We start from the raw sequence: 12402 nt of genomic DNA, 5'->3' as shown, positions 1-12402 counted from the left end.
TGGTGGGAATTGTAGTTTACTGCCACGAGAACAACACAAATCATTCCAGAGAGGGTTTTAAGCAGTGTAGATACTGCAGCAGAGGAGGCTGCTAAGGGGAGAACGGCTCATAATTAATGTCCAGAATAGAGCGAATAGAATGGCAACAAACATATGGAAACCATGTTTTTGATGTATTTGATACCATTCCACCTATTCCTTTCCAGCCATTATCACAAGCCCATCCTCCCCAATTAATTTGCCACCAACCTCCTGTGTACTGCAGATACATCTTTATAAAAGAGAGTATATGGGAGCCGACATGAGTAAAACATTTAAACGTGTTAACCCTCGCAAGGCTGCAGGCCCAGACGGCATCCCCAGCCACGTCCTCAGAGCATGCACAGACCAGCTGGCTGGTGTGTTTACGGACCTATTCAATCAATCCTTATCCCAGTCTGCTGTTCCCACATGCTTCAAGAGGGCCACCATTGTTCCTGTTCCCAAGAAAGCGAAGGTAACTGAGCTAAACGACTACCGCCCCGGAGCACTCACTTCCGTCATCATGAAGTGCTTTGAGAGACTAGTCAAGGACCATATCACCTCCACCCTACCTGACACGCTAGACCCACTCCAATTTGCTTACCGCCCCAATAGGTCCACAGACGACGCAATCGCAACCACACTTCCCTAACCCATCTGAACAAGAGGAATGCCTATGTGAGAATGCTGTTCGTCGACTACAGCTCAGCATTTAACACCATAGTACCCTCCAAACATCTCCTGGCTGATCCTCAACACTGGGGCCCCACAAGGGTACGTTCTGAGCTCTCTCCTGTACTCCCTTTTCACCCACGACTGCGTGGCCATGCAAGCCTCCAACTAAATCATCAAGTTTGCGGACGACACTACAGTGGTAGGCTTGATTACCAACAATGACGAGACGGCCTACAGGGAGGAGCCCTCTCCACCCACAACCGTAAGGCTCTCCAGCGGGAAGTGAGGTCTGCACAACGCATCACTGGGGGCAAACTACCTGCCCTCCAGGACACTTACACCACCCGATGTCACAGGAAGGCCATGAAGATCATCAAGGACAACAACCACCCGAGCCACTGCCTGTTCACCCTGCTATCATCCAGAAGGCGAGGTCAGTACAGGTGCATCAAAGCAGGGACCGAGAGACTGAAAAGCAGCTTCTATCTCAAGGCCATCAGACTATTAAACAGCCATCACTAACATGGAGTGGCTGCTGCCAACATACTGACTCAAATCTCTAGCCACTTTAATAATGGAAATTGATGTAAAAAATGTATCACTAGCCACTTTAAACAATGCCACTTAATGTTTACTTACCCTACATTACTCATCTCATATGTATATACTGTACTCTATACCATCTACTGCATCTTGCCTACGCCGTTCTGTACTGTCACTCATTCATATAGCTTTATGTACATATTCTTTATCCCTTTAAACTTGTGTATAAGGTAGTAGTTGTGGAATTGTTAGGTTAGATTATTCGTTGGTTATTACTGCATTGTTGGAACTAGAAGCACAAGCATTTCGCTACACTCGCATTAACATCTGCTAACCATGTGTATGTGACAAATAAAATTTGATTTGTGTCTAATAAATAAGTAAAATCAAGTCCTACACTAGTCCAGTGGTTCCCAACCAGGGGTACTCCGGCCAGAGCAAAATTTTGTTGGTGGTACAGTAACTTAAAAAGGTTGGGAAATCACTGCTGTAGTCCAACGGTATCAGTTCAGTTTATTACATTTAGTTTGACAATATTATTTTTTAGAAAGAACTACAAAATAAGCCCAGTTGTTTCAATTATAGATATTTATTAATTGTTCAGAGAGACAACTTATGCTCCATATCGTTTTATTACTTCGCTCTAACCCGAACATGGTGTCAGAGAAGATTCATCTTCATGAGTAGACAGCAGAAAGGTGATTTTACCTGCACAATCTGTCTTGCTACAATCAGAAAGACACACACAGAGAAAATGTTTGAAGGCTGACCATTAGAGCAAAACACTGGTCTATACAACTTTCATACATATATATATACATACATATACATATATAGAAGTTCTATAACCTCTTGGTTCTGAAAAGGAGGGGATAGGAGTCGCCCAGTGACCCAAATAACACTTGTGAAATGCCTTTTCTTGTGGAAATACAAGAGCACCATCATAGGACAGTCTATCCTTTCAAAGCTGCAATTTGTAACTTTTTGGACCAAATTCACATAGAAATGTTAAGTTATAGAGAAGTCATTGAAAACAAGTCTAAGAAACAGTAGATCTGTTCTGTGTTCTGCTTACCAAAGTTTCATTTTTGCATCTTACTTTGTTTGGTACACCAGCTGAAATTACAACACTTTTGGTTATTTAAGATATACTTCACAGCGGTTTAGATGGTACAATGATTCTCTACACATTACTTGTTTTGTCAAACTTAAATTAGGTTAACTATTAGAATTTTAGCAACCAGGAAATGGAAGAGCGATTTCTGTATAATGCACCTTTAAAACCTCATAAACCAAGTGCTTGGGGGGGTTAGAGGGACAATCAGTGGGCATTTAAGACTGGCTGGCTGACTGCTCACTCATCAACACTTAACAAAAACGCAATAGACCCTGCTCTTCGTGCAAAAAGCACAAAACTTGTACAGAAATATAATTATTTATATTGAATATGGGAAGACAAGATAATGCAAGAGAGGCTGAGTGAAAGGACAGAATGATCATACATTGACCATTTCTAAAGCACATTAAAACATAAATTACCGTATCTCATCTAAAAGTAGTTCCAGACAATCTTTTAACTAATTGTTATCTGGAAATGCTGAGTTTTCTGCTACAATACTGGTGTTGAGGCAAAGTTTAACTTCCACATCCTACATAAAATATGCAATGACACAAGAGTTCACAGTTCATACACACAACAGAACCTAAGTGTTGGTGAACTCATCTGTAGCCTGACAGCAATTTGGACCACAGCAGGCAGAGCAGGTTTAAAAGAGAATATTAACCTGTCATTATTAAGCCCTTTATTAAGTTCATTAATATTAAACTTTGACATATAATAAATAAGCGTAGAAGACAGACATCAGACCTTTTGTCAAATGTAGGGCAGATCATTGGACCATCACTAAACAACCTTTGACATGGTGGCCTCGTTGTTGAGGTCAAAGTTGAACAATTTACAGTCTTAAAGAATGTCCAGCTCCTCTGTAAGGGGTGGGTGGAGTGGGCATTATTATTTTGTTAAGGATTGTGTCCAGCGCCACCGTGCCCCACTGTTTCTCCCAGCACTCTCCTTTTTACTTAGTGACAGCGTGGATTCCATGCGCTAGGTATCCCACGTTACCGGAGGTGACACCTGCCATGGAGATTCTACCATCTTTGGTCATGTATACTGAAAACTCCTTAGTCAGACGCTCAACCTGGGGTAGACACACACAAACACCTGGAGTCAACGCAATTTATCATTATACTAGAACTTAATTCCAACTGATGAATATGACCAGCATGAATAGAATAAATGTCATAAGGTTATAAGGTACAGGTGTGGATATAAAGAGTGGGTGTGGTCGTTTGTGTGTACCTGTTCAGGCTTGAGGCCTGTGAAGCAGAACATGCCTATTTGGTCGATGACATGCTGCCAGTTGTGATTGGAGCCCTCACTCTTCAGGTTGGCCGCCAGCTGCTCCCTCATCTTGATGATGCGGTTGGCCATGCCGTGGACCTCCCCCAACCTGTGTAGAGAGAGGTTAATCAGGGGGATTGATGAGGAAACAGAATGGAAGTTGTGTGTAGAGACAGGAGACTACTCCAAAGAGAACTCGGATACCTTCCTAGGCAGTCAGCTAGATTATAAAATCACAGCATCATACTTACCATATTTTATAAAGGTCTGGTGTATTGAGAATAGTGGCAGCGATTCTGGCTCCATTCATTGGAGGGTTGGAGTAGATTGGCCGGATCAGAATCTTCAGCTGAGACTCCACCCTCTTAACTTCCTCGGCATCGTTACACACCACAGTGAACCCTCCCACTCGCTCACCTGTCAAAACACATGGGTAAGATACCATACCGGTGGGAGTTTTTTTTTTTTTTACCCTTCTACTATGTCATTACCATAGATTTTGTGTAATATATATATAGATTTTGTGTAATATATATATATATATATATATATATATATATAAGACCGACCGTAGAGGCCCATGTTCTTAGCGAACGACTGCGACAGGATAATGTTGTGGCCCTGCTCGATGAAGTGACGAACAGCCCAGGCATCACGATCAATATCTCCACTGGCAAAGCCCTGGTAGGCCATGTCAAAGAACACCAACAGGTCCCTTTTCTGAAGGAACAGCAGAACAGGGGAGGAGTTATTATTAGGACCGTGTGTGTAAATAGTTGACTGACATCTTTACTGTGCCAGACTTCACACAAAACACCTGTAGGCACTGGGCAGTAAAGCTCTTCAGCAGTAGAGTCCCAATACTGACAGAGACTTTAGCTAGTTAGGGCCTTTACAGAGAAATCACCATTGAGGTATTTCATATCTATGGTAAGCACACTCACCTTCACTAGGTCAGCGATCTCTTTCCACTGCTCAGGTTTGGGGTCCACACCGGTGGGGTTATGGGCACAGGCATGCAGCATGATCACACTCTTCTCTGGCATTTTCTGTATCAGATGGAAAATAGTGTTACACTAACATTCAAATCAGATTCTCATGACGGAAATAGACCCCCACACCTTAACCTTATAAAGTCAACATAATATAAAAACAGATCACAAGACGTGGTAATGGTCCTCCATGTCAGTGTGGAATCATACAACCCCCCCTTTCCCATCCCTCTCTCACAGAGATGTCATCGAGCGCCCCGTTGAAGTCGAAGCCGCAGGTAGAGGGGTCGTAGTAGCGGTAGGCTTTCAGCTGCATGCCAGCATCTCTGAAGATGGGTGTGTGGTTCCCCCAGGATGGCTTGGGCAGGTACACGTCACGGGACGCACTGTGGAAACGAGACTAGAGAAAAATATAAGGAATTAACTGACTGACACCATACACACTCCGCAGTACTACCGGTATGAAGAAATTATTGTTTCATAGAACACATAGAATCATTTGTAATGCATATATATTATAGAGAAGGCACTCGTTTCAGGCATGTATAGGCTGGTGCACTGTTCTAGGGGGCTAAGGGCCCAAATGCAACCGTGGCAGTGTAAGTGCATTCACTCTCTTCCTGTTGAGCTGCTAAGAGAGGTGGGTCTTTACCAGGAAGTTGGCTCCGATGCACAGTGAGCCGGTTCCTGAGATGGTCTGGACAGTGATGTTCTGAAGAGAGGAGAGAGATGTTAATAGCATTTCTATCGTTCACTGAACACACCGACAGCAAATGTGCTTCCAAGCTACCACCCACACATCCACTCACCCTGCCACTCTTGAGGACCTCACTGTCAGCCCCCAGGGCTAGCAGAGCGCAGGACTTGGTGAAGTCCGCCAGACCACCGATGGCCAGATACTCCTTATCCAACTGCTTGGAAGAAATCAGAGCCTCTGCCTGGAGAGGGTCGGGATGATGGTAGAGAAATAGTGAGTGGGAGGGGAAGTAGAAAGGTTTTTAATGATGACATTTTCTCAGCATCCACTTCATGACTGATCCAAAGCCCTGACAAATCAGAGCTAATAGCGTAACACACACACAGCTGGGGTTTAGCAGGGCTGTATGAGCGGAGCTCAGAACGACTATGCAGAAATAATGTTGATGTCTAACACATGGGTCTGCTGGAGCCTGCACCTCAAACTTACATACAAAAAGTATGCGCAAACACATCCACACAGTAATAGAGATTCAATATAGGTATACATTATTTGAGTTAAGCTCAGGATGATCGTGCAGAAATTAGAGGTCGACCGATTAATCGGAATGGCCGATTAATTAGGGCCGATTTCAAGTTTTCATAACAATCGGAAATCTTTTTTTTTTTCACCTTTATTTAACTAGGCAAGTCGGTTAAGAACACATTCTTATTTTCCATGATGGCCTAGGAACGTTGAGTTAACTGCCTTGTTCAGGGGCAGAATGACAGATTTTTACCATGTCAGCTCGGGGATTCAATCTTGCAACCTTACAGTTAACTAGTCTACCGCTCTAACCACCTGCCTTTACATTGCACTCCACGAGGAGCCTGCCTGTTATGCGAATGCAGTAAGAAGCCAAGGTAAGTTGCTTGCTAGCATTAAACTTATCTTGTAAAACACAAAATCAATCAATCATAAATCACCATTTAAACTAGTAATATCATCAACCATGTGTAGTTATCTAGCGTGTCCTGCGTTGCATATCATCGATGCAGTGCGCATTTGCAAAAAAGGACTGTCATTGCTCCAACGTGTACCTAACCATAAACATCAATACACAAGTATATATTTTTAAACCTGCATATTTAGTTAATATTGCCTGCTAACATAAATTTATTTTAACTAGGGAAATTGTGTCACTTCTCTTGCAACAGAGTCAGGGTATATGCAGCAGTTTGGGCCGCCCGGCTCGTTGCGAACTGTGTGAAGACTATTACTTCCTAACAAAGACAGCCAACTTTTCCAAACGGGGGATGATTTAACAAAAGCAAATTTGCGGGGAAAAAAGCAATCGTTGCACTACTCTACCTAACCATAAACAATGCCTTTCTTAAAATCAATACACAGAAGTATATATTTTTAAACCTGCATATTTAACTAAAAAAAAATATTAAAAAAATAAAAATAAAAAAAAATCCAGGTTAGCAGGCAATATTAACCAGGTGAAATTGTGTCACTTCTCTTGCTTTCATTGCACACAGAGTCAGGGTATATGCAGCAGTTTGGGCCACATGGCTCGTTGCGAAAGAATTTGCCAGAATTGTACGTAACTATGACAACATTGAAGGTTGTACAATGTAACAGGAATATTTAGACTTATGGATGCCACCCGTTAGATAAAATAAGGAACGGTTCCGCATTTCACTGAAAGAATAAACGTTTTGTTTTCGAAATTATAGTTTCCGGATTCGACCATATTAATGACCAAAGGCTTGTGTTTCTGTGTGTTATTATGTGTGTTATAATTAAGTTTATGATTTGATAGAGCAGTCTGACTGAGCGATGGTAGGCAGCAGCAGACTCGTAAGCATTCATTCAAACAGTACTTTAGTGCGTTTTGCCAGCAGCTCTTCGCAATGCTTCAAGCATCAGAAACACACAGAAACACAGGCCCGCAACTACACAAAAGCTTGTATAGTGAGAATCAGCTCAAAAACATGAAACCACCTTCTTCATGCTTCTACGTGTAACTGATCCGGTTCTTACATAAAAGGGCTAGTAGCCGTGTGACTGGATTAGCCTTTCCCCAATGCTGAGCCCAGGATTACAAAACAATAAGAGCCGGCGTAGCTACTCACCTTTCCTCTGAGGAGTGAGCCTCAATATGAATGGCTGGGTGATACTGGGGATAGTTATCTTGTCCCTGTGTGTGTGTGTGAAAGCTTGGGTAGTTACACTGGTTGTCATGGTATTCCTACCTTACGGACACAATCGAGCACAAATGGTTTGCCGTGGTCGTCCCTGTAGGCCCCCACCCCCAGGTTCATCTTCTTCGGACTGGTGTCCCTCTTGAAGGCCTCTGACACGCCCAGGATGGGGTCAGGGGGGCCCATCTGCACTCCACCCCACCATGAACTGCAACAGATGGGAGGGGGAGAAACAAACAGAAGCAGCTTAATTTATCATTTTGCAGACTTGTGTTCTTATTTGTTTCATAGTGGACAAGTTTATTTTTCTAATCACTCAGTGTAGGCTTATATATCTCTCCAAGAAACTAGACTTAAAATAAAAGACTAAAACACAACAGTAAACAGTTCTATACTCTACTCAAGAAACAGTTGCTCTCATCCAACCAGAGGAGAGTAGCACCAACCACCCACAGTAGACCAACACTCTGGACTATGACCTGGTGAATGCCTGGTCAACCCCCAGTCCCTGCACAGCGAAAAGCCACACACACACTACAAAATCACCACTACAAACAGCTGAAGTCTGTCGAGGTGAAGGGCCCGGATTGGATGGCATTAGGGGGAGTCAATAAAAGGGAGATGTACTGCACTAAATACATGAACATCTCTCTCCATCGCCACTACACTACCAGAATGACAGCTCTAAAGGGCAGGGGAGGGTGGTTGAAACAAAGGCAACGATTGGTTCTTTGAAATTCAGAACACATTCATTCATCATATCTTTGGATCCGGTCATTACAGCCTGGTCTTCCTTTCACACTGACCCCACCAAGCTGATTATCCATCCAATACTTTACACTTCCCTTTCCACAGCCACACACACGAAGGTCAGGCACTGCAAACATATGCTCTCACACACAAAACGATTCTCTCCCCTTGTATGGAATGTGTCTTATGAGGAGGAAAGAACAGAAAATTAGCAGGGGCCCAGTTCAGGAACTAATATAATTACACACACACGACCTTGCCCCTGACCTCTTCCACATGACCTCTGAAAGAGGGGCAAGCAGGGCCTCTAATCTTACACATTCCTCCCACTGCTGTACTGGAGGCTATAGGCCTGCTGGGGCTGAACTAGAGATCCATTTAGAACATTGCATGGGAAAAAAATCTAAGTTCACAGCAAGACTCCCAACATAGAATCACATGTGTTTTAGACAGCATACATTTCTATTGGAGCCTTCTGTAAGAATGAACTCACTAAAACCGTGTTGTGTCTGATGCTACTCACCAGTGCACACTGGTACAGTAGTATGTTTTGATATGTCAATGTAGTGGTGAGCCACTATGACGTGAGCAGTGACACTCTGCAGCTCAATGAAATTCAGGTTCAACGGTTGTGTTCAAACACCCTGGAAATCACAGCAATACCTAGAGCCGAATGCTTCGCAAAGGGCAGCAACGCCAAGATCGCATCATGAGAATATAGACAAGAATGATGACATGACACCCACATCGAGTTTTAGGGAACACACTGAACAGTCACCTGTCATAGAGCCTGTTTACATAGCATTATAGAACATCCTTATAGAACACCCATTGTCCAAAATCAAAAAGATTCCAGGTGACTAAAATTGAACACTCAGCTGGTCAGAAACATTGGGACTGCACATTAAAATCAGATCCTCAATCAGTAAAACTGATAACAAATATGAATACTTGTGAGAAAGTGAGAGTGAGAAAAACCTGGGCATATTATCAGCCTACCCACTGGTGCATAGTGATACTATTATCAGCAGTATGTGCGAACTACATACACACAGAACCAGTACATTTTAACATGTGAGATGTCGCGCAAACATAAATATGCTTGGTAAACACTTCATAGGCCAGGGAGTACAGTGACTGAGTCCTATTTATGCCACTATGACAGCACCAATGAGGGGCCATCCAATGTTGAGTCACAGACTTGAATTTAGCCTGCTAATGGACTAAAATGCACTTGCATACAGAACGATATAATATAATTTGAATGAGAATAATGTAACGCCGCGCACGGTCTTCTAACAAAACCCGACAGTGATGCAGAGTGTATTTGGTGATGCTTTTCGAACACAGCCTGTTTTCCAGATATGTGAAGCGGTATCTTAATACGTGAGAAACAGAGTTTGCCCTCCAAAAGGAGAGAGAAAGGACACCGGTTACTGTCGTCACATCTCAGTAGAAACCGGGACATCCCGTGGCCAATCAACGACCAGGGGCCTGCACACGATAACCAATGATCACGCTAGAATTGGGGAGTTACGGTATGCGAGGGAGATCAAACCGAGAAAATATGTCGAATCTCAAAAGGGGGCCCGCACTGCGACCCTAAAATATAAAAAATAATTGAATAATAGTGATCATTCCCGTGAAATTAAAATTATGATATGTTGACAACATACAGATTGTCTGCCACTGAAATCTGAGTAATATTTTTACAGAGCCACCAAATAACAGTATCAGTATCCATAGTTGGAAAGTAACCTTGCGAAGTTCGACTGTCAGTGAACTGGTTGAGCCTTGAAGTCTACAAAGTATGACTTGACTAAACCCAAAGATATGAACGGGAAATGTCAGTCACGACAGGCGACGGATGGATGAATGCGAGTTTCAGTCAGTTAGCAAATGCAATTTAAATATTAGGTAGATAGCTAAACGACGGTGAGAGACGTAAGTGCATGACCGCTTCGGACCCCATTCAGTAAACTTGAAGTTAGGCCACTTGAGTCATTGCGGCATGGCTAGCTAGCTAACTAAGTGCTGCTAGCTATTCATTCAATGGAAAACTACCAAAGTAGCTACGTGTCAGACACGACAGTGCAGATATTGCATGTCTGGTATTACCTGTTACGTGTAGACAAAACTCCCAGGGACGGGGAGAAAGTCCCAATACTGGAGATCACCTTGCCGGACTTCAACAGAGACATGGTTGAGTCGAGGCGCAAAATGGCAGGAAAAGCAAAGAGTGAGCATATGAATCCGAGGGATAACAGGCACACAAGCTTCTTTCTTCTTCGATGAGGTTTAACTGCGGTTGGCGTCGGATAAATGTTGCATTACCGCCACCTACTAGACTGGAGTATAACTCCTTTATCCTTCAAAAAAATATATATATAATAATAATAATAATATATATACAATGCTCAAACAAATAAAGTGAACACTAAAATACCACATCCTAGATCTGAATGAATGAAATATTCTTATTAAATACTTTTTTCTTTACATAGTTGAATGTGCTGACAACAAAATCACACAAAAATGATCAATGGAAATCAAATGTATCAACAACCCATGGAGGTCTGGATTTGGAGTCACACTCAAAATTAAAGTGGAAAACCACACTACAGGCTGATCCAACTTTGATGTCATGTCCTTAAAACAAGTCAAAATTAGGCTCAGTAGTGTGTGTGGCCTCCACGTGCCTGTATGACCTCCCTACAACGCCTGGGCATGCTCCTGATGAGGTGGAGGATGGTCTCCTGAGGGATCTCCTCCCAGACCTGGACAAAAGCATCTGCCAACTCTTGGACAGTCTGTGGTGCAACGTGGCATTGGTGGATGGAGCGAGACATGATGTCCCAGATGTGCTCAATTGGATTCAGGTCTGGCGAATGGGCGGGCCAGTCCATAGCATCAATGAATTCCTCTTGCAGGAACTGCTGACACACTCCAGCCACATGAGGTCTAGCATTGTCTTGCATTAGGAGGAACCCAGGGCCAACTGCACCAGCATATGGTCTCACAAGGGGTCTGAGGATCTCATCTCGGTACCTAATGGCAGTCAGGCTACCTCTGGTGAGCACATGGAGGGCTGTGCGGCCCCCCCAAAGAAATGCCACCCCACACCATGACTGACCCACCGCCAAACCAGTCATGCTGGAGGATGTTGCAGGCAGCAGAACGTTCTCCACAGCATCTCCAGACTCTGTCATGTCTGTCACATGTGCTCAGTGTGAACCTGCTTTCATCTGTGAAGAGCACAGGGCGCCAGTGGCGAATTTGCATATCTTGGTGTTCTCTGGCAAATGCCAAACGTCCTGCACGGTGTTGGACTGTAAGCACAACCCCCACCTGTGGACGTCAGGCCCTCATACCACCCTCATGGAGTCTGTTTCTGACCGTTTGAGCAGACACATGCACATTTGTGGCCTGCTGGAGGTAATTTTGCAGGGCTCTGGCAGTGCTCCTCCTGCTCCTCCTTGCACAAAGGCGGAGGTAGCGGTCCTGCTGCTGGGTTGTTGCCCTCCTATGGCCTCCTCCACGTCTCCTGATGTACTGGCCTGTCTCCTGGTACCGCCTCCATGCTCTGGACACTACGCTGACAGACACAGCAAACCTTCTTGCCACAGCTCACATTGATGTGCCATCCTGGATGAGCTGCACTATCTGAGCCACTTGTGTGGGTTGTAGAGTCCATCTCATGCTACCACTAGAGTGAAAGCACCGCCAGCATTCAAAAGTGACCAAAACATCAGCCAGGAAGCATAGGAACTGAGAAGTGGTCTGTGGTCACCACCTGCAGAACCACTCCTTTACTGGGGGTGTCTTGCTAATTGCCTATAATTTCCACCTGTTGTCTATTCCATTTGCACACTAGCATGTGAAATGTATTGTCGATCAGTGTTGCTTCCTAAATGGACAGTTTGATTTCACAGAAGTGTGATTGACTTGGAGTTACATTGTGTTGTTTAAGTGTTCCCTTTATTTTTTTGAGCAGTGTATACTCAAAATTATTCAACAAATACCTTGCCATCTAACACTACACTCACAAAAAGTATTAATAAATACCATAGTCCACTATTTAAATATATTTAGTGCGACTTCAGGCCAACAGCCTGAAAGGATGGGACACCACCA

General features: G+C 43.7%; 1 protein-coding gene across 1 annotated transcript; it reads right to left on the bottom strand.

Moving 5' to 3' along the window:
- Positions 1–1809: 1809 nt before the first annotated feature.
- On the bottom strand, positions 1810–10557 carry LOC118359910 (aspartate aminotransferase, mitochondrial-like). Its single transcript, XM_052482168.1, has 10 exons — positions 10387–10557; positions 7570–7726; positions 5442–5570; positions 5285–5344; positions 4871–5032; positions 4585–4689; positions 4210–4360; positions 3892–4057; positions 3599–3749; positions 1810–3437 (listed from the first exon to the last, which is right to left on the bottom strand). The coding sequence occupies exons 1-10, from the start codon at positions 10467–10469 to the stop codon at positions 3315–3317; spliced, it is 1287 nt and encodes a 428-aa protein (XP_052338128.1). The 5' UTR covers positions 10470–10557; the 3' UTR covers positions 1810–3314.
- Between the last annotated feature and the right edge of the window lie 1845 nt (positions 10558–12402).

Source organism: Oncorhynchus keta, chromosome 2 (assembly GCF_023373465.1).
Source record: "Oncorhynchus keta strain PuntledgeMale-10-30-2019 chromosome 2, Oket_V2, whole genome shotgun sequence".
Lineage (NCBI taxonomy): Eukaryota > Metazoa > Chordata > Actinopteri > Salmoniformes > Salmonidae > Oncorhynchus > Oncorhynchus keta.
Note: the sequence above shows the minus strand (reverse complement) of the source record. Positions and strands in the feature narration are given on the sequence as shown.